This window comes from Haliotis rubra, unplaced genomic scaffold (genome assembly GCF_003918875.1).
Source record: "Haliotis rubra isolate DU_JTF1 unplaced genomic scaffold, ASM391887v1 Scf538, whole genome shotgun sequence".
Lineage (NCBI taxonomy): Eukaryota > Metazoa > Mollusca > Gastropoda > Lepetellida > Haliotidae > Haliotis > Haliotis rubra.
In genome coordinates, this window is record NW_025767233.1 from 83,270 (window position 1) to 106,984 (window position 23,715).

At 43.2% G+C, this 23,715-nt stretch overlaps 1 protein-coding gene across 1 annotated transcript in view; it reads right to left on the minus strand.

The window, feature by feature from the left end:
* The window catches only part of LOC124253286 (general transcription factor 3C polypeptide 5-like), a 117,562-nt gene that overhangs the window by 15,502 nt on the left and 78,345 nt on the right, over positions 1–23,715 (minus strand). The window contains exon 8 of the mRNA XM_046687030.1: positions 22,778–22,901. Coding sequence (XP_046542986.1) covers positions 22,778–22,901 — 124 coding nt within the window. The remainder of the gene's footprint in view (positions 1–22,777; positions 22,902–23,715) is intronic.

A 23,715-nucleotide genomic window follows, 5' to 3' on the forward strand; every position in this document is an offset into this window, starting at 1 on the left:
CACTTGTATCCCGTCGTCGAGGTAAAACGCGCTGCGAAGTCCTTGACGATGTAGGTGAACAACCAGGGGTGGCTGCCATCGTTGAACTTTATGTAAAAATCGCCTGACTGCCGTGCCCTCGTCCTTACTTGACAGGGGAGGTCTCTAACCTCAAGAAGGCAGCCCAATCATGAAGGTTCAGTTTAACTGGACTGTAATGGAGGCTTTGCTCGTTCACTGATATGTTGTTGTCACTTGCAACCTGTGTCTTCAACTGTGAACTATGATTACTCTGCGTAGGACGTTGTCCCTCGCGGTCCAATCAGAACAAGGCATTTTGATTCTGTAGTGTACCCGCGCTGTGATGTCACCGGTGTAGCAGGAAAATGAACCTTGTATAATTTAGTGCCGTCGTTGATATTAGATCAATCGTCGGTCTTCACCGTAACTTCCCGGAGTTACACAAGTGACCACGGTTTCGAGGGTTAATGGTAAACGCGAATCTTTCGCCAATTACCTCGCCCTGTAATATTAATGCTGGGTAGGTTATTTTCCTGGCTGCTGTGAATGTAACTTCAGTCTTGAAAATAATGCCGTCGTCCTTATATATAGGCTCAATAAAACTTGCAACTTGTCAGCTTGTAGACTGCATACATCAATGCAGCGTCATAATTGTAGAATTAATGCTGAACTTGTTGTACATATTTCTTCTCAGGAAATCGTTGACGATTATGTGTTTTACTCGCTGTAACAAGGCTGCTGCTCAATTCCGTTATTGAATTGTCTGCAGATCTGCGTAGTGGTCAACTTGGTGTGACTGTATGGCGCCTTGCATGTAGATAATCGAATCGTAGTCCGGGATTGCATACCTAGCAATATATACGGAAATGGTGATTCCTGTGATGATCTGCGAAACGTTGTTGATGCCCTTGAAGTAGCTAGTCGGCCTGAAGATCCTTAATTAGGCTCTTCATCTGTAAATAGTACTTCGCGTAACTATATAACATTGAAGTTAAAAGATAAGTACTGCGACATCTCTGTCTTGTGGAAGTCTGTGCGAATACCTTCGCGCAGGCTCGGTAATGACATATAGCGTTCTGTTGATAAAATAAATACAGCGAAGCCTTTCGCGAATGGTGAGGATCAAGGTCCTTCGTGGAGGCGGGTTGGGACGTCCTTCGCGAAGGCTTCGATACGGGCTGGGTTGCCATTCGTGGAGGCGCCGTCTGTGGGCTCTGGGGCCCTACGCGAAGTCACGCCAGCGGGCTCTGGGGCCCTACACGACTGTGGAGGCGCGTCTGTGGGCTCTGGGGCCCTACGCTATGTCATGCCAGCGGGCTCTGGGGCCCTACACGACTGTAAGTGGGGTGGGCTCTTGGGCCTGCGGCTCTGAGGCCTCTGTAAACCGTATCGATCTTCCATCAGCTTCATGATGTGGTTGACCAGGTCGTCTGGGACGGTCTGCGCTGATGTAGACGTTGCCTTCTCTATGGTAGCGACGGTAGACGTTGCCTTCTCTATGGTAGCGACGGGACGCTCAGGTAGATTCTCTGCTGTCAGTGTAGGCATCTCCAGTTGAGTGCTGATCTGCGCTGAGGTGACGGTAGCCGATACTTGTCGCTTCTCATGCCGTACATCTGGAATGATGATCGGTAGGTCGTCATCATATAAGCCCAACTCTGAAACAGGAAGTATGTCAGATGAATTTTTTTTATTAGTCTTGACAGGGTATATCAGACTCAGAAGTCTATAAGAGGTGAATAACTAATAATAAACAAAGGATATAATGTGTAGGGAGACACAGGCGCTCTCACATCCTGCTCACTGGGCGAAGAAGGAGAGAGTGAGGCACATGGCAGGAGGTGGCGCCCTCGTTTCCGCGCTTTTGAGGGGACAGATAACTCGTGGTGAGTACTAATTAGTGATTTTACATTGAAGGGAACTTCAATTGGGAGATACAAGTGTTCCACTGTGTTCGCAAGAAGAAGAAGACAAGCAAGTAGCATGAGTCAGGATAAGGAAAAATCTGAAATTATTGATTATAGAAAATGATTGATATGTTTTATGAAATCAGGGTTCGAAATACCCCATATACTAGTGTGCCATGGCACGGTAAATACAGAAATGGCACGGCTAAAAAATGTTCTCAGTGCCCTTTTGACACGCCTATTGTTTAAGAGACATAACTCACATTTAGTCATTTAATCCTCAAAACAATTATTTTTTTCCAAATTGAATAATACCATACATATTTGAATGCTCATAAACCCATTTCTTTATTTAACCATCAATTTCAAATGATCATCATCATTGTCATTTATTCTAAAAACATGTGGTCATACTCGATTTCAGAAAGGCACACCTAAAATATTTGTCTGGTGCCCTAAGGCACACTTAGAAAAAAAAGTATTTCGATCCCTGGAAATGTACTTGCACACAGCATGTGAAGGAACTGTCTTGGCTGATGGAAGTAATCATAGTTCACAGTTGAAGACATAGGTTGCAAGTGACAACAACATATCAGTGAACGAGCAAAGCCTCCATTACAGTCCAGTTAAACTGAACCTTCATGATTGGGCTGCCTTCTTGAGGTTAGAGACCTCCCCTGTCAAGTAAGGACGAGGGCACGGCAGTCAGGCGATTTTTACATAAAGTTCAAAAAAGAAACTTCACATTCTTTCTTTAGGGCACTATAAAAGAACAAGAGATGGTAAGAGGTTAAATTGTCATTATTTCATTGCTGAGATCTGTGTGATGTACTCAATACACTGACAGTGCCATAATCAGTTCCATTAGGCTACACCGCCGTTACAAAACATGGGTATACAGAATGTTAAGTCACAAGAATAAAAATGCGAAATTTCTCAGTTCAATATCATGTATGGCCGCCCCGCGCATTCACCACTGCCAAACACCGTCTCCTCATCGACTGCCTGATGCTTGAGAACACGTGGTTGGGGATTCTGTGCCATTGCTCTTGCATGGCAGCGCCAAGTTCCTGCAAATTCTGAGGTTGGTTCCTAAGACCATGAAGCCTTCTCCCAAGTGCATCCCAAACGTGCTCTATTGGATTAAGGTCAGGGGACCTCGATGGCCAGTCCATGACGTTGATTCCAGCATTTTGAAGGAAATTTCGTGTCAACATCGTGGTATGCGGCTGAGCATTATCATGCTGGAACTGTAGACTTGGGCCATGAGCCGCTATGAAAGGAACGAGTTCAGGGGTGAGTACCTGGTCGCGGTAAGCAGCAGCTGTGAGGTTTCCACTGGCGACCAGAAGTCACGAATGGTTGTTCCCACAGAAAGCACCCCACATCATGCAACTTCCGCCCCCGAATCTGTTGACTTCCTGTACACAACATTGGGCATACCGTTCACGACGTCGTCTCCAGACTCTATGCCTGCCGTCCGTGAGTCTGAGGGTAAACCTGGATTCATCGCTAAAGACCACACGATTCCAGTCTCTCTGGGTCCATCGGAGGTGAAGTGCGCCCACAGCAGACATTGATGTTGATGAAACGGCGTCAATATTGGCCCACGATATGGACGTCGAGAATTGAGATTGGCAGCCCGCAACCAATTTCGAATGGTCTGTGAGGACATTCGACCTCTAAACATCTCAGCCCTGGTTCGTGTAGTCAGCAGAAATCAGTCACGTAGGTGACGTAGGACGATTTGACGGTCTTCTGCTCGTGGCGCCACACGGGACTAATCTCGACCTTTGGGCGATCAGAAGTGGTGCCAGGTTGTTGTAGACAACCTCGCAAGTCATACACAGTAGGACGGCTGCATCCCATTGCTCTTGCGACGTCAATAACTTATCTTCATGCTTGCAACATGCCAACGGCATGTTCACGTTGCACATTTGACAATTGTGGCATTTCAAGTACCGTTAAAACTGTGGTGTAAAAGTCTTTTTCAATTCTTGAGGCCAATGCAAACACGTGCATATGAAGAAAACTTCGAAGCTAAGATCACGTGATCGACTGCACGTGCAAAACCTGATTTGGCACTAACGTCATTTGCACAACGAATGGATGGGTTTGCGTGGGTTTTGCTAGCGTTTTTCTAGAGTCGAAAGATAGGGATCCCATTTCGGATACATAGATGTATCATCAGAGAAAAATTATTCATTATTTTTCAAATTACATTTTGTGAACTTTCTTTTTTGACTCAGTATATTTCAGAAAAAATAATGTAAAATGACTGCCAAAGTGCGCATTTATCACAATTCGCTCTCTTTGTTTTCTATAATATAATCAATTTATGCTAGAAGAAAAATATATTGTCATGACAGAAGATGAAACTGTAAAAACCCATTTAACCATGCCATGTGTTCCTTTGATAGTTCCATATAAAAGAAGCTATTTTTAGCATCTTTCACTGTACACGTCTGAAGAGAAATAGCCACAAAATTATGCACAAAGAAAAGAGCTTTCCTAAAAATTATATTCATGTGTTTTGACAGTATTTTGTTTGCTCACAACTTTCTAAAAAGAAGCCAAATCATTGCAGAGTGCTTTTATTGGTGTACAATCATAAGTGGGGAAATTATAGAGATTAATAACCTCGTGTGTTTCCGTATCATTAATATCATATATTAGGAACACAAATGTAATTTTTAAAGTAAAATTGATATTTTATACTTATCCTGACTCATGATCTTTGCTTATCTCCCTTTCCCTTTAGAATGGTAGTGGAACACTTGAACCCCTTGAAGTTTCCGAAGCGGACGTACAATACTCACCCACGAGTTACCTCCCTTCCTCTTTCCTGCTCAAACGTACCATGTGAAGTGCCCAGACATGTCACTCTCATAAGTATAAAAAAATCAATTTTACTTAAAAAATTACATATTTTTCCTCATCCTGACTCATGATCTTTGCTTATAGAATCCGTCGGAATAGGTGGTGGGTCAAGCCACTGGATTCAACAGCTGTCCTTAGATACGTCCTTTATTCCCCCCATGGGAACTGCAAATGGTATTTCCTTGGTCCTGTTCTTCCAACTCGCGTAGTAACTCGGGGGGACGACTCCTTGTCTTACTTCAATCTCAGACAAGTTGAATCATATTGATTCGTGTGGTTATAGATAAACTAGTATTCTCCTGTACTAGATATCTTATAACAACCCATAGATTATGATAAGGTCTTTATCATAAATGAGTTTTGATCCCTTTATGTGCAGGTAAGGTCATAATCCGCACAGGAGCTTAATCAATCATGTTCTATTCTGTTCTAGACTGTGCACATGGACTTTCAAACTAATACTTTTCCTAGTAAAAGTCATCTACAAGTCAGCGTGATAAAGGGTGAGATTCAACTCAGTGCCTTTGAGGAACCGTTAGTTGCTGTGCTACAACAAGGGGCACAAATTGGTGAATGCCTGAGACGTCTTCAGTGGCTATGTCTCGGGGGAAGTGGTTGGCAAACACCGTATCCGACTTCCAAAAGCAGCCCTCCATTATTGTTGGTATAGATCAATTTCCGTGTAGAGCTAGTGTTGACGCAAGTGCTCTAACTTCGTGTGGGTTGGAAGCTCTCAGAGGTTCTAGTCTGGCTGCTTTGTAAGCTCTCAATATAACAGCTCTCATCCAGAACGATATGGTCGTTCTTGAGACTTCAGCTGATGTCTCAGTTGATATTGGGATGAATAGGCTCTTGAATTTCCTTCTCCTCGCGTTAGTCTTTTGAATATATATTTTCAAAGCTCTGACAGGGCACAAGGATAAGTCCTCGAAGTCTTGTGGGCCGAGGACTGTAGACAGCGCTGGTACGAGGAATTGTCTATCTGGTTGACCAGGTAGTTGATTCTTGGCAATAAAGTCCCATCTAAATCCTAGATGAACTGTATTATTTTGACCTCTGTCGAATGTAGTTCGACCGTAGTCCAGCGCATGTATTTCTGATATGCGAGCTGCAGTGGCTTACGCCAGCAGGAACAGCGTCTTGTCTTCTGTGTTCGTTAGCAGCTCGATCGTTATCTGGTCTAGTGGTTCGTAGACATCACTGGTAAGATGACCCAGAATTACATTCAGGTCCCAGGCTGGAGCTCTGAATTTCTTTTGTTGGTCTTCCAACTTGAATGATCTCAGTAGAGCAAGTAATTCTGGTACTTTCGTCAACTTGATGCCTGTTTTCATGGTAATCACTGTGCTGATGGCAGCGAGGTAAGTCGATAGAGTCGAACCCTTCAGATGTCTGGTCTGTCTCAGATGACATAGATATTCCGCCACTTGAGGATGCGTAGCTATCATCGCTGTGAAGCCTTTCCGCCTTGCATAAGTTTCAAACTTCAGCCATTTGTCGTCGTATAGATTGCGAGTCGATCTGCGTAACGCTATTGTTAATGCTTTGGCTGCCCTGCGGAGTATCCTCTTTTTTTCAAACACATTTTGATACGGTCCACACCTGTAACTGGAACACTGTTGGATTCCCGTGGACTTGCTTGGTGTGCGGATGTATCAGTAGGTTCGGCCAATCTGGAAGCTTGATTACTGGGCTTCCTAGGATTTCTAGTAGATCTCGAAACCATGCTCTCGCTGGCCAGTAAGGCGCGACAAAAGTTAGTTGTAGCGTCTGAGTCTGTTTGATCTTGACGAATAGTTTTGGCAGTAGTATCGGGGGTGGAAAAGCTTAGCCGTTTAGTCCTTCCCACGACATGCTCAGTGCATCTGTTGCCCAGGCTTGAGGATCTGGAACTGGTGAGCGGAACGTCTACAGTTATTTGTTGAACCTCGTGGCAAACAGGTCTATGGAGGGGAAACTATCTCCCTTATATTCCGAAACGCTTCTGGATGGAGCATCCATTCCGTGACGGATGTAGTGGTCTTGAAAGAGCGTCTGCCAGTACATTCTTGGCTCCGGGTATGTGACACGCCTTTATCCAGATGTCTGCTTTCTGCGTGATCTGAAACAACTGGAATGTGAGCTGCAATAGGCTTGGTGATCGTGCGGATCCTTGCCGAATTATGGAAAACGCCACTGTGGAGTTGTCTGTGTGGATCATCAACATCTTGTTCAGCAAGCTCGACCATAGTTGTAAGGCGTTGATCACTGCTTTCATCTCTAGCAGATTGATGTGAAGCCTGCGTTCGGTTTGGGACCACTTTCCCGACGCCTCTTGATCGTTTAAGATGCGCCCCCCATCCTTGCATCGAGGCATCTGTGTCGAAGGCTGGCTCTTGTAAATAGACTCCTTCGCAGACATTCGACCTGTGTGTCCACCATAGTAGATACCTCTTGAGGTTTTCCGGCAACAGGATAGGTTTGACACTGTCCAGATGCTTTTTGAGGAACCGTTGTAGCGGTCTTAGTTGTAACCTTCCCATATGCGTCAGGTCTTGCGCCGATGATAGTAGACCAAGTAGAACTTGCCATGATGGTACTGGTTTCAGTAGATAGTCTCTGTTGAATTTACGCATGTTGTAAATCAGTCTGAACTTGTCTGAGGATTTCTTCTTTGGTACTAGAAAAATTGGGAATAGAAGCCTGGGGTGAGATGATTGTGGTCTATTATCTCTACAGCATCTTTCAAGAGTAGTGTGTTGATGGCTTCTTGTAATTTATCTGACTGTTCCTCTGCATACTTGAAGACCATCGGGCTGAGGGTTAGCGGAGCAGCAGCTTTCAGTTGTACTTTGAATCCTTCTCTTAGTACCTGAGAGGCGTAGTCGTCTTCTAGAATTCCTCAATTCTTCCAGTACCCTTGTAGACGTCCACCCACTGTCAGGAACGGCTGGGGATGGAAGACTCCAGTCGTTCCGAACCCTGGCATCAGCGTCTGGTACCTCTTGAAGCTCTGGGGCCGCGGCTTCTTCCTGAGTTTCCTCTGTAGTTGCCTGAAGGGCGACGAAAAGAGTCCTTCTAGCCTCTGGAGCTGGAGTACTTCTTGTCTTTAGCTCTCTGTATCCCGGGGGGAATTAGACTTGTTGTTGTATCTTTGGGATGTATGGCAGATGTCATTGGCCAGGGTGTCTATGGTCTTAATCATCATAACCTCTCTGGAGTCTTGTGTAGTTTGTTTAGCTGCATCATCCAATAGACCTCCAAAGATGGTGGGCGCCTCCCACAGAGCTCGTAGTAGTGGCTGATCGATGTGAGGTGGTCCGATAGGAAGAACTGATCCTTCTTTTGCGTGACGAGGGCCGAATAGATCATCTTATCCTCTTCCGTGGTGGAAACTTGGAATTTCTGTTTCAAGGCTTCGTTGATGGCTTTAGATCTTGCCAGTCCGAAGAAGGATCTTCTAGAAGCTGTATCTAGAAGCTTCTAGAAGTTGTGATAACTTCTTATCATCCACCTTATACACCTTACTCCTGGCATCGTTTACCAACTTGATGTTATCATCCCACTCCGGCGCCTTCACAAATGGTTTCATGTGATGTAGGGGGAATATCTTCTTATCAAAAGAAGGTAGTTGCTGCGTTTGGTATTTGGAGGCCTTTGCGAAGGCTGAACGAAGTGTGTCCGCTACGCTGGATATAGGCTCGATCGGTGGGATTGTGACGAAGTCGAAGTCATCATCCTTCATCATGTAGGTGTAAACTTCTTTCCTAGCTTTAGAGGGGGACTCCAGGCTCAACCCGCTAGCAATCCAAGCTGTTACTTCAGAGTCTAAAAAGACAGGGTCCGTTGTGTCGTGAGTGAACGAGCTGTGTCTAGTTAACGTGTCTCTGTGAGAGCCTGCATCCCTTTGCAAATCTTCATCCTGGGTTTCGCGACCTGCAGCTGAAGATTCCTCCCTGTGCGAACGTCTATCGTGGGAGCATTCTCTTCGTGAACGTCTCTGTCTGGAATCTCCTCTTCGCGAACCTCCGTGTGGTGAGCTGTGCCTTCGCGAACGTCTGCGATGAGGTGATCTTGACCTTGACCTTAGAGGTTCATGAACCTTGGGGGTTCGCGAATGTGGACAGTGTATCATCTTGACTATCTTGTAGTATGTTGGAGTCGTCCGGTTGTGGAGCCCTTCGTGGAGGTGTGCGTTCGCCAACGTCAACTGCAGGTGTAGCTCTGATGGGTGTAGATGCGCGCAGGCCTGTGGCTTTGCGAACGGTGTCGGTAGATTGGAGGGTCTTCCTTGATTCTTGCTGGAATCTCTGCTCCATCATAGCCATCATCTTGTTGGTGAACTGCGTCATGAACTCCCCAGGGTCGAAGTTCTGCATCTGTTGACGCTGCTGCGATGCTGTTTTCTGTGCCTTAACTTCTGTCCTCGAAGTAAGAGATCTTATGTCCGACAGCTGGCCTGCTGTGACATTCATAGGGGACGATCTCATAGTATTTGAGGTCGACTGCGTCATTGATGTCATCAATACATCAGGCAGAAGTATAGGGGGGTCGTCAAATACGTCTTTCTCATTAGGTGGTATGATCTCATCGTTGGAAGGATAACAGTGGTAGCACGTGTAGATTTGCCCTCAGATCTAGTACTCGTAGACTTTTTCTGCGTAGTAGAAGAGGACACTGTCTTCTTTTTTGAACTGGAACGGCGTAGGCTGCGAGGAAGACGACCTTTTCTTAAACCCCCTTGCCGCACACTGGCTCTGTAACGTAGTAGGCAACATATCACTATTATGAACATCGGCAGGAAGTAACATACGATTTTTGGGCTGATCTCCAGATTTATCGCATGTGACTAGAGATGTCTTCTTCACCTGATCCATGGCACGTCTATAAACATAAGACAAATATTGATTGAATTGTAGATCAGTTAAATCAATACAATATATACAACGCAAGGTGGATGAACATGGATCTGTACACGAAGGACATTGGGGGTGAGGATCAGCCACGGACAACCTGTGCCTACACACACAGCAGGATTTCATGAAATGTAAACAAGTTTACTACATGATGAAAACATGACTCAAAGTTAATAAATTCCAACAAATTTATACAAATAATACATAATAATTATAGCCAAAACCATACACAGCTTAATTTAGAAGAATAGGCCTAAATAGAAAATGATAAAATTGCCGTTTTCGGGACTCCAGTGCTCTCCCAACCATCCGCTTGGGCGAAAAGGGTGAGAGTGACATGTCTGGGCATGCCACATGGTACGTTTGCACAGGAAAGAGAAGGGAGGTAACTCGTGGGTGAGTATTGTACGTCCACTTCGGAAGCTTCAAGGGATTCATGTGTTCCACTACCATTCGAAAGGGAAAGGGAGATAAGCAAAGATCATGAGTCAAGATAAGGAAAAATATTGTATTATGCGAGCCTTTGGCCACGGAACCACACAAGATTAATAATCTCTTTATCATATAATGTAATTCTTAGAATTACTCTAAAAAAAGAATCAAATCATACGTGAATTTATATGAAGAGAATCGGGCATTTGCGTAAGAATACTTAGTGGTACATCACGGTGAAGGTCGTTCATGACTGCATCATACGGTTGTGACTAGTTGCTAATACAGTGAAAACAAAACTCATGCGTAAAATGAGATCTTTCTGTCTGAAAGGAACAACAAAACCAGGCAGGGTTTTCCTTGCAGTATTTCTATTTTCATTGCGGGTAATCACCTCATCAATATCAGTTTCTGATACCCGACGGAATTGATTGTCGTCTGCATTGTGATCGATAGATAAAAATCCTTGGTTGGTACCTTTCTTAGACAATTTCCTTTCAGTCGTGCCTTATAGTCCGTACCTTCAATGTGATCTATTAAAGAGAAGTAATTGTGAATCCGATTCCGCTCCATGATACCCTTACATAATCCACCTAGTAACTGTAGGGAATATATCCTTCCACCCTTGAATCTGACTTTTGTATCTGAGGCCATGTGAGATGTACAACATGTGCTCTTGAGTGATGGTGTGTGTGACACCTTGATGGCATGCAGCTGTATTTGATACCTGAACCTATGAATTAAACTCATGAAACCAGAACCAGCATTTACTATTTTTCATGATCGAAGTACTCCATTTCATGTTTTCCAAAGTAAATTACTGCAGTTACGACTCCAGAACCTCAGTCATCAATGAGAGCCTTTTTGCCAGAACTTCAGTCATCAGTTCTTACAGAATCACCAATTTTGAGAATGGGGGCAGTCATATTTGTTTACTAATAATGTTAACTCCTGACATCAATGAAATGTTAACGTTTTAGGATTCGTATGGCGTGTATGGAGTTTTGTGAAAGTTCATGGACTGACGCAATTTGCATAGTTATCAGATTTGGATACCAAGTTTTACAGATTGCTTTATTGCACCGAAAACAACCCCCATTAGATGATAAATTGTATTTATTGAATAACAAAATTTCCAACAACACATTAGGCAATCAGAGCAATCAGAGCCTTTTTGCCAGAATCCACGAGTAAAAATGGCTGAAGATCACAAATGGTTCTTGATGAGAGTAAATGCAATGCAACTGCCTACTGAAGCATTCAACTAAACCATGTGACAAAGTTCTGTTTTTTTATTCTCTAACCATAGGTTTCATCCTAAAGCATCTACGCATCTGAATTCCAGCCTAAAATTTCTTATTTCTAAGGGTGCTCACAGACTTCTGACTATAACTTTAATACTATACCTATGCTGAAAAAGTGCAGAGTCACTGAATAATCTGCAACCTTGTCCAAAACTGTACAATTCCCATTTTCTTCTGAATCAATGAGTATATCATTCCTCTCCTCTACCTCTAGCGGAATTACAGGTTCAGGTGACTGAACATAGGAACATAGCTTTCTACAACTTGCAGATCATCCACTTTAGGCTAAACTGATGCAACAAACTGACTACCGTGCTGACAAGAAGACAAATCAAAATAATGACAGTGAATGTACTCCTCTAAAGTGCACTTATGGGACACAGCATCTGCATATTGATGCTGTCTACAAGGCCTATACTAGACCTCAAAAGCACTTTATTAAAATTAAACCATCTTGCAAGTGTTCCTTCTGGAGCTTTAAATTTTGTAGCCAACTAAAATGGGGTATGGTCAGTGTGTAAAACAAATTTTGGGACATCAGGAAGGTGTTCAAAGTGGCTAAAGTGTTTAAGGAATGTTACTACAGCCAGAAGCTCACATTTGGGTGTCTTGAGTGAAAACAAGTACCTAAACACTTGTAAATGAGACATTGCTTTAACTGACCAACACCTTTTCAAAATATTTTACGTTCCAAGGGACTCCTTTATATACTTAGGTTAACCTTAACTCCCATTCTTTAACATTACACTAAGGTTACCTTAGTGACTTACGATCACCTCAGTGCTTTGTGATTGGAGGCCCAGGACAGTTTTTGACAGCTTTTACCTTGTCTGGACTACATTTAAGACCATTTTCTGAAACTATGTGTCCTACAGTGAAACTTAAGACAGGAAGAGTGTTTACTATATAGGTTTGAGTTTTAAATTAGGCTGTTGAAACTGAATGAGATCCAACCTGAGATGGTTTGAAGCAGACTGAAAATCTGACGAAAAGATATCGTCCTCGTAAAAACAAGATTGTTAACCTCCTAGAAGTAGCTGGAGCATTGATAAGTCATGACATTGAACTGATGGTGTTAGACATGATAAGTCATGACATTGAACTGATGGTGCTAGACATGATAAGTCATGACATTGAACTGACCATGTTAGACATGATAAGTCATGACATTAAACTGACGGTGATAGACATGATAAGTCATGACATTGAACTGACCGTGATAGATATGATAAGTCATGACATTAAACTGATGGTGTTAGACATGATAAGTCATGACATTGAACCGACAGTGATAGACCTGATAAGTCATGACATTGAACTGACAGTGTTAGACCTGATAAGTCATGACATTAAACTGATGGTGTTAGACATGATAAGTCATGACATTGAACTGACAGTGATAGACATGATAAGTCATGACATTGAACTGACAGTGTAAGACATGATAAGTCAAGACATTGAACTGACAGTGATAGACCTGATAAGTCATGACATTGAACTGACAGTGTTAGACATGATAAGTCATGACATTAAACTGATGGTGTTAGACATAAGTCATGACATTGAACTGACCATGTTAGACATGATAAGTCATGACATTGAGCTGACCATGTTAGACATGATAAGTCATGACATTAAACTGATGGTGTTAGACATGATAAGTCATGACATTGAACTGACCATGTTAGACTTGATAAGTCATGACATTGAACTGACAGTGTTAGACATGATAAGTCATGACATTGAACTGACAGTGATAGACCTGATAAGTCATGACATTGAACTGACAGTGTTAGACATGATAAGTCATGACATTGAACTGACAGTGTTAGACATGATAAGTCATGACATTGAACTGACAGTGTTAGACATGATAAGTCATGACATTGAACTGACAGTGTTAGACATAAGTCATGACATTGAACTGACCATGATAGACATAAGTCATGACATTGAACTGACCGTGATAGACATGATAAGTCATGACATTAAACTGATGGTGTTAGACATGATAAGTCATGACATTGAACCGACAGTGATAGACCTGATAAGTCATGACATTGAACTGACAGTGTTAGACATGATAAGTCATGACATTGAACTGACAGTGATAGACCTGATAAGTCGTGACATTGAACTGACAGTGTTAGACATGATAAGTCATGACATTAAACTGAATAGATATGATAAGTCATGACATTAAACTGATGGTGTTAGACATGATAAGTCATGACATTGAACCGACAGTGATAGACCTGATAAGTCATGACATTGAACTGACAGTGTTAGACCTGATAAGTCATGACATTAAACTGATGGTGTTAGAGACATGATAAGTCATGACATTGAACTGACAGTGATAGACATGATAAGTCATGACATTGAACTGACAGTGTAAGACATGATAAGTCATGACATTGAACTGACAGTGATAGACATGATAAGTCATGACATTGAACTGACAGTGTTAGACATGATAAGTCATGACATTAAACTGATGGTGTTAGACATGAAAGTCATGACATTGAACTGACCATGTTAGAGACATGATAAGTCATGACATTGAGCTGACCATGTTAGACATGATAAGTCATGTCATGAAACTGATTGAGACATGATAAGTGACATTGAGACCATGTTAGACTTGATAAGTCATGACATTGAACTGACAGTGACATGATAAGACATTGATAAGTCATGACATTGAACTGACAGTGTTAGACATGATAAGTCATGACATTGAACTGACAGTGTTAGACATGATAAGTCATGACATTGAACTGACAGTGTTAGACATAAGTCATGACATTGAACTGACCATGATAGACATAAGTCATGACATTGAACTGACCGTGATAGACATGATAAGTCATGACATTAAACTGATGGTGTTAGACATGATAAGTCATGACATTGAACCGACAGTGATAGACCTGATAAGTCATGACATTGAACTGACAGTGTTAGACATGATAAGTCATGACATTGAACTGACAGTGATAGACCTGATAAGTCGTGACATTGAACTGACAGTGTTAGACATGATAAGTCATGACATTAAACTGATGGTGTTAGACATGATAAGTCATGACATTGAACTGACCATGTTAGACATGATAAGTCATGACATTGAACTGACCATGTTAGACATGATAAGTCATGACATTGAACTGACAGTGTTAGACATGATAAGTCATGACATTGAACTGACAGTGATAGACATGATAAGTCATGACATTGAACTGACAGTGTTAGACATGATAAGTCATGACATTGAACTGACAGTGTTAGACATGATAAGTCATGACATTGAACTGACAGTGTTAGACATAAGTCATGACATTGAACTGACCATGATAGACATGATAAGTCATGACATTGAACTGACCGTGATAGACATGATAAGTCATGACATTAAACTGATGGTGTTAGACATGATAAGTCATGACATTGAACTGACCGTGATAGACATGATAAGTCATGATTAAACTGATGGTGTTAGACATGATAAGTCATGACATTAAACTGACCGTGATAGACATGATAAGTCATGACATTGAACTGACAGTGTTAGACATGAGCAGCCCATCTGTTTTAACCTGCCAATTTCCGCTAGCCAAGCAAGGGTATTAAACCACTCACGACATTAACCCTAATCCTAACCCTCACGACCATGCAATGTCTCCAGGGCTTCATCTATTTTGGGTAAATGATATCTTAAGGTGATGTGAAACAACTTCCTTGGATACTAAGCAAAGGTTCAACAATGTTTTGTTGTGATATCTTGTCAATTTCATCCTCTAGCGTTTCTTAGTTAATGGAACCTGATAGTAGGCAATTTTATCTAGGATGCCCTGCCAGTATTTATTGTACTGAGTAATCTCCTCTGTCAACCCTAAAAATGTAAACCCTTTCCACCTATGGAAACATCATGGAATCATACTGAATTCTTCCACTAGATCAGAAACAGACTGTTTCAAACTTTCTGAGAGATGAGTGGAACACTTGTCAGGTTGTGCCTCCAAGTGACAGAGAGATCTATCATGGAGTAATAACTCATACGAAAATGTAATTTTCAGAATAGAATTGATATTTTATACTTATCCTGACTCATGCTTATTTGCTTGTCTTCTTCTTCTTGCGAACCTAGTGGAACACTTGTATCTCCCTATTGAAGCTCCCTTCAATAAAAAACGTGCGTGAAATCACTAATCACTACACCAAGAGTTGTCCCTCCTTCCGTTTTGACGGGAAACTGGTGCCACTGTTCTCCACATGCCTCACTCTCTCCTGAATATGAGCCCGACACTTGAATTTGCAGGGAAATCCAAAGTGTCTTGTGGGGAGGTTGGGAGGGCTTACCTCATGAGTCAGGATAAGTATAAAATATCAATTTTATTCAGAAAATTACATATTTTTCCTTATCCTGACTCATGCTTATTTGCTTGTAGAATCCGACGGAAAGGTGGTGGGAAAAAGCACTTTAGGATTTAATTAGTGAATTTTACGTCAAAATAACACAACCCCTACGGGAACTTCATAATGGCACTGTAATTATGCTAAATTCTGCTGCTGTAAGCAAACGTGTTCTTTCAGCTGCCTATTGATGGGGGGACCACAATAGTTAACTTTTGGTCCTACTTCTGTTAACATTTCAATGTGGATTTAGCGACTCCAAAGTGGAGAAGCGACCCAAAGTACAAGTAAGCTTACAATGGGTTTATCACTTATGCTAGTCTTGAAACGTGCATGGATACTGAAGCAAAACTCTGTTAGGTGTAGGCTTGATCAGTCATGTGAAACACAGCGAGACTACGTCTCATCTTCTGTGGGGAACTGTCAACTGCTGTGCGACAACCAGAGGGCCGAAATGGTGAATGCCTGAGACATCCTCGGTGGCGATATCTCTCAAGTAGTGGTTTGCAAACACCATGTCCCATTTCCAGAAACAGCCCTCCATGATCGTATTCAGTGAGCAATTCCCATGTAGAGCGAGTTTTGACACCAGTGCTCTAATTTCGTGAGGGTTAGAGGCTTTTGGAGGATCGAGTTCTGCAGCCTTGTAGGCTCGTAATATGACAGTTCTTATCCAGATTGATATCATAGTGCGGGAGACTTCCGTCTGTGTCGCTGTTGATATCGGGGCGAAAAGTCGTTTGAACTTGCGTCCCCTCATTCTGGATTGATATAGATAAACTCTCAATGCTCTCACTGGACACAAGGATATCAATAAGTCAAGCGTATCATGTGGTCCGAGTATGGAGGACAGTGCAGGGACGTGGAATTGTCTGTCCGGTTGATCTGGCAGTTGATTCTTAGCGATAAAGTCCCATCGCAGTCCCATGTGCACTGTATTTTGATTTTCATCAAATCTCGTTCTCTCGTAATCTATAGCATGTATTTCCGACATCCTGGCTGCTGTTGCTAGGGCTAGCAGGAACAGCGTTTTCTGTGTCAAGAATTCAAAGGATGTCGTCTCCAGTGGTTCGTAAACGTCACTTGTGAGATGTTTGAGAACGATGTTGAGGTCCTATGCCGGAGCGTGAAATCTGTTTTTGATCCTCCAATTTATAAGAGCGTAACAAGGCCAGTAACTCTGGTACTTTGGTTAGCTTTGCACCCGTCCTCCTAGTTATCACTGAACTCAATGCCGCTAGGTATGTCGAGAGTGTAGACCCTTTCAGACGTCTGGTTTGTCGTAGGTGACAAAGATAGTCTGCCACTTGAGGATGTGTTGCATTTCTAGCTGTAAATGCCTTTTTAGCAGCGTAGGTCTCAAAACTGCGCCACTTGTCGTCGTACAAGTTGAGTGTAGAATTGCGTAAAGCAAGCGTGACTGCTTTTGCCGCTCTGGCTGAGTAACCTCTCTTGTTTAAACATGCCTTAATACAGTCCACACGCGTAGTTGGAATGTCCCTGGGTTGTCGTGCGCTTGTTTTGTGTGAGGATGTACTAGTAGATTCGATCGCTCTGGTAGTTGCAATATTGGTGGTCCGAGTTCTTATATGAGAATGGGGAACCACGTTCTCGCTGGCCAGTAAAGCGCGACCAAAATCAGTTGGAGGTTTCTTGTTTGGCTGATTTTCTCTAACACCCTCGGTAGTAACGCTGGCGGAGGAAACGTGCACGTGTTGAGGCCTTCTCATGATATGCTGAGAGCGTCCGTTGCCCACGCTCGTGGATCTGGGAGTGGAAAGACGAATGTTGTTAGCTGATTGTTGAAGCGTGTGGCGAATAGGTCTATTAACGGAGCTCCTATTTCATTGATGATCTGTGTGAAGATCTCTGGATGGAGCATCCATTCTGTTGGCGATGGTAGAGCTGGACGGGATAGTGCGTCTGCTAGGACATTCTTGGCTCCTGGAATGTGACATGCTCTTATGTGGATGTTCAGATCGTCGATTACGTCGAGCAGTTGAAAGCAGAGATCTAGTAGGTTCAATGATCTTGTTGAGCCTTGCTTGTTTATGTAAAACGCCACTGTTGAGTTGTCTGTGTGTACCATGAGATGCGCATTCTGTAGAATGGTGCTCCAATGGAGTATGGCTGTGATGGCTGCTTTCATCTCCAGCATGTTGATGTGCAGACGTTTCTTCTCCTGGTTCCATATCCCGGATGCCACATGGTTGTCGAGATGTGCTCCTCAACCTTGGAGTGACGCGTCTACGTATAGATGGGTCTTGAATTCCGGCTCTGCTAAATAGATGCCTTCACAAACATTCGACCTCCGGGTCCACCATAGTAGATGAGGTCTGAGTTAATTCGGTAGACCGAAAGGTTGTAGGTCGTCGAGATGAGCGTTGATGAGGACCTGTAACAGGCGTAGCTGTAGTCTGCCTCTGGCTGTCGAGTCTTGTGCGGACTTGAGGAGACCCAACAGACTCTGCCACTGTCGTAGTGGCCATGGAGAGAGTAAGGCTTGAGGGATGGTCTGTTGAATCTTGAGCCATCGGTCCTCTGGTACGATGACACGATTCTGCGTCGTGAGAAATCTGATGCCTAGAAACTGTAGGTCCTGCGTAGGTTGTAGGTCCGACTTGAGTAGATTCACTAACCATCCTAGCTGAGTGAGTAGATTGATGGTGAAATTCAATTGTAGTTTGAGACGGACTGGATCTTGATCTACTTGAATCCTGTCGTCGAGGTAGAATGCATTGCGTAGCCCTCGATGATGTGACTACAGGTTTCGTTACTCTTGTAAACAACCAGGGGGCCGATGATATTCCAAATGGCAATGTAGACCTGAGGTATTTTCTCGAGTCGGGATGTATCGGGATATGCAGGTAGGCATCCTGTAGATCTATGCTTGCCATGTAGTCCATGGGACGGACGAGGCGGATTAGTTGAGGTAGATGTATCATGCGGAACTTGGGAGGTCTGCGTAGATAATCCCTGTTGAACTTCCTCATATTGTAGATGAGTCGGAACTTTTCCTTGCAATTTTTCTTTGGTACCAGGAAAACTGGGGAGTAGAAACCTGGTTCAATGTTGACTTGATCCACGATATCTATGGCCTGCTTGGTTAGAAGAGATGAGACAGCCTCTCGTAACTTCTCTATCTGATGTATCTTGCAGTCGAACTTGTGCGGGTTGACTGTCAGCGGTGGCGTGGCCTGTAGTTGGATGCGATATCCGTGTCTTAGGATGTTGGATACGTATGGATCTTGTAGTATTTCCCAGTTTTCCCAGTGGCGTTGTAGACGTTCACCCACTTGGGAAGGTTGTACAGGAACGGCTGGGGGTGGAAGACTCCAGTCGTTCCGAACCCGTCTTTCATCATCGATAATTCCGGGAGCCTCTGGGTGCCCTGCCTCGTCCGGATCCTCCCCTGTAGTTGCCAGATGGGTGGCGAAAAGAGTCCTTCCCATCTCTGGAGCTAGCCACTTTCCTGTCACGTGCCCTCTGTAATCCAGGAAACTTGGATCTTCCCGAGTACCGTTGGGTTGTCTGCTTGATGATGTTGGCCAGAGTGTCTGTGGACTTGATCATTAAGACTTCTCTTGAATCTTTGGTGACTTCTTTAGCAACTCTGTCGATTTCTCCAGCGAAGATGGAAGGAGTCGACCACGGGGCTGTGTAGAGTGACGCTGTAAATTGTTCACTCCAACTGCAGGAGGCGAGGAGACCTTGATGACGAGCCAGAGTTAGCACTGCGGAGATGGATGAAAGGTGATCTGTCATGAACTGTTGGTCCTTCTTCTGCATGAGGAGGGCCGAGTAAATCATCCGTCTTCTTCCGCAGTGGAATCTTGAAACTTGGCGATGAGCGTTTCGTTGACTGTGCAAGATCTGTTGAGGCCGAAGAACATTCTTCTGGTCATAGATTCTACTTGAGCCAGCTTGCGGTCCTCAATCTTGTAAGACTTGGCCTTGGCATCGCTGATTATTTAAAAATTCTCGTCTATATCCTGAGCTTTGAGGAAAGGATCCATATTATGGGTGGAGAACTTCCTGGCTGAACTGTGGTAAGTGTGGCACCTGGGCTGTAGTGGCTGTCTTGAAAACTGCATCCAAGTTTTGTGAAACCGTTGCGATGGGATCGATCGGAGGCAGAGTGAGCGTGTCGACGTCATCATCTCTCATAGGATAGGTGTAAGACGGATTATCGTCTTTACATGGTGAAGCCAAGTCCAAACCATTAGCCATCCAGTAGCGTATATCAGAGTCCGAAAAAATGATGCCGCCATCATCTTCAGTAACAGGAGTGCTGAGAATGGGATGTTGATACTCCTCCGGTGGTGAACGAGGTGGAGTCCTGCATGACTGTGGCGATCCACGTGGAGACCTGCGCGGAGACACTTGTAGGGCGAACGTCGTGTTGACCTGCGTGGAGACCTTCGTGGAGACCTGTGCGGAGACCTGTGTGGGGATCTGCGTGGAGATCGGCGAGGAGATCGACGTGGTGAATGGCCCGACGAACTGTGCCTGTAGGGTGACCTGCGCAGGGACCTGCGCGGTGATGAGCGACTGTGGGTTCGCGAAGGTCCTGGTGAATCCCTTGACGATCTATGAGACGAATATGTCTTGGATACTGTAGTTGACGTAGTGAAGCTTCATCTGAGTCTGCACTTGGGGAGTGGCGACGGGTCCTTCACGAAGGCTGGATGTCTGAGCCAGAGTCCGGGGATGAGCGATTCTTCCTTCGCGAATGCTTCCGTGAACGTTGATCATCCGAGTCCGGAGCAGGTGAAGATCGTGTAGTCTTTCGCGAAGGTCTTCGCGAACGCTGATCGTCCGGGTCCTCCGCAGGGGTTGGCTGGGTCGACCTTCGCGCAGGCTGGTCCGTTGGAGTTCTACTGGTAGAAGTCTCGCTGATGGCAGGCCCCTCAGAGATGATGTCTGCGTTGGAAGGCTCGGATCCTGGGCTGGCTGTCTCTTTCCCAGGCTGTAACGTCATCTCCATGATCTGCTGGGAGAACTGCTGCATAAAGTCGCCCGGGAAGGTCTGCGGTGGTATCAGTGCTGCCCTTTCTGCGACGACGGGATGTCTTGAGATGCAGGTCTCTTTTTGGAGGTGGCGGACTGCGTCCCACGCCTCTCCTCCGAGGGGAACTCCAGCGGAACACCAGACGGTAGGGGGTCGTCCGACAGCAGTTGACTGTTGAGGGACTCCATGACTGGAACAATCTTACGCGACCTATCAGCAGCACGTCTCAAAACACCAAGAATATATTTATTAAATGCACAATTTGATAAAGGCTTGCAAAAATTGCAGCGTGAGCTGAAAGAACATGGTATAGTGCAGCTAGGGTATATTAGGTGCGGGTCAGCAGCAGAGAAACGTAACTTGCATACGTAAAAGATTTTCATGAACGTAGACTACTGAACAATCACCGAATAACCCGTGAATAAACAGTGAGAAATACGAATAAATATCAAAACATATTGATGAAGGATACTAGCTAAACCTCTATAAAGAACTGATAGAGGTAACTAACTAAATAATCAAAGGATATAGTGCCGTAAGGAGACACAGGCGCTCTCACAACCTGCTCACTGGGCGAAGAAGGAGAGAGTGAAGCATGTGGGGAACAGTGGCGCCAGTTTTCTGCCAAAACGGAAGGAGGGACAACTCTTGGTGAGTAGTGATTAGTGATTTTACGCACGTTTTTTATTGAAGGGAGCTTCAATAAGGAGATACAAGTGTTCCACTAGGTTCGCAAGAAGAAGACAAGCAAATAAGCATGAGTCAGGATAAGGAAAAATATTCAATACTAATTATTACCACAAGCGATATCTTACGATTCAGATGTCAGGAAAATTAAAATGTGAATATTAGTTTCATCATGATCAATAATAGCTTTGAGAAAGACACCAGTTTAAAGTAATATTAAAGATATCTCACAGATACACTATTTATAAAGGTATACACTTTTGATACACTATTCATAAAGGTATACCCCAGTAAGTTACGACTACATAGTTTAAAACATGTTCTACATAAATCCTAGCCTAAGTTAATAAAGACTCAATTCAGTAAGACCAAAGCTATGTCTAGGTGCTTTAATAAATTGCTTTGATTTAATTTATAAAGTAATGGATATGTCCTAACTGTATTGGAATAAAATTAAGCAAACACTTCAATTTAGGATCATTAAGACCTAGCCCTGAGCAAGCCCATCAAATTTTAATACCAAAGTCATCCAAGCATCCAGTAAATGTGTCAACAAGATTAGTGCCAGTTGAATTAAGATTAGCAGGAGTAAGTACTCCCCTCTGTCTAGTCATTTCATTGGTTATCATAGGGCACACCCATTTCGCATCATCAACAAATCGTAATCTTTTTATTGTTTCAATTATAGATAAATAGTTATAAATCAAAATGTTAGTCAGTAGGGTTTAGACTCTCCCAACACTGGTTAGCTCTAGCCCTAAGCCCAGAGGCTTGTATCGACTTTCTGTGGCCACACCATGTTATTCTGTTCTAGTAAATAAAATTCTAAAAGTTGTAATTAGCTTCTTGCGACTTCAGGCTGTTTGCTGAGTTAATTCACCACAAGCAGACCTGCACGCCAGGCTGAAGTTATATAACTGCAATATAGTTGCAATGATAAGGGTGAAAAGAAACTGACAGGACATGCACAGTAAGTAGCAAAGCAAGCTGCACCAAAATTTCAGCAAATTATTTTCATTTTCAATCATTTCCTCTATGACATGTATGTTTAGATAACATGAAGGGAATTCACAAACCTCACTTTACAAAACTTGCAGTGATATAAAGGGTTTAATGATAATGCAGAAAATGATAAAATGAAATGCTATGCACTGGCAAACAATCATTGTGAGACTGCCTAATCCGAGAGTGGAAGCATATCAGAAGACAATGACTTCATAAGTGATGCCTAATTTTTCATCATACCTGGGTCCATGATGGGAAAGAGTTGCCTTCCAAGAATATTGTCCACATGCTTGAAGAGAATTTCACTACTCTTGTCATGGACATCTGGTTGAAGCCAGCCTTCCCGCTCAGTACATACGCTCTCCTGCAGCAAACAATGCCAAATTCATGTAAATTTTGTTTCAAATGCAAGATACATAGAAATAAAAGTACATTACACATCCACACAGTGAGGGAGGATTTGTAGCTTAACTATCTGAAATCATGCAAATACTATCTTGAAATAAACCCAGTAAAATCATGTAATTTTCAGAATAAAATTGATATTTCATACTTATCCTGACTCATGCTATTTTGCTTGTCTTCTTCTTCTTGCGAACACAGTGGAACACTTGTATCTCTCAATTGAAGCTCCCTTCAATGTAAAATCACTAATTAGTACTCACCAAGAGTTATCTCTTTCCCAATCGTTTGCGCGGGAACGAGGGCGCCACCTCCCGCCACATGCCTCACTCTCTCCTTATATAGCGAGCCCAACACTTGAATTTTCAGGGAAATCCAAAGTGTTATGTGGGGAGGATGGGAGGGCTTACCTCATGAGTCAGGATAAGTATAAAATATAAATTTTATTCAGAAACTTACATATTTTTCCTTATCCTGACTCATGCTATTTTGCTTGTAGAATCCTACGGATACGGAGGTGGGAATACAAAATATTTTGGATTTAGATAATTAGTGATTTGATAACTGTAATAACTGTAATAACCCCTATGGGAACTTCATAAAGGCACTGAATTGATAAATTCCTGCTGTTAAACTTATCAGCTGCCATATATGGGTTACTACAATATATAGATATTATGATAAACATAAATAAAGTATTTACATCATGAATACTATGCTTAAGACTAAGATAGACTTAAGCTTGATAATATAATAGCATAAACTTCATAGAGTTG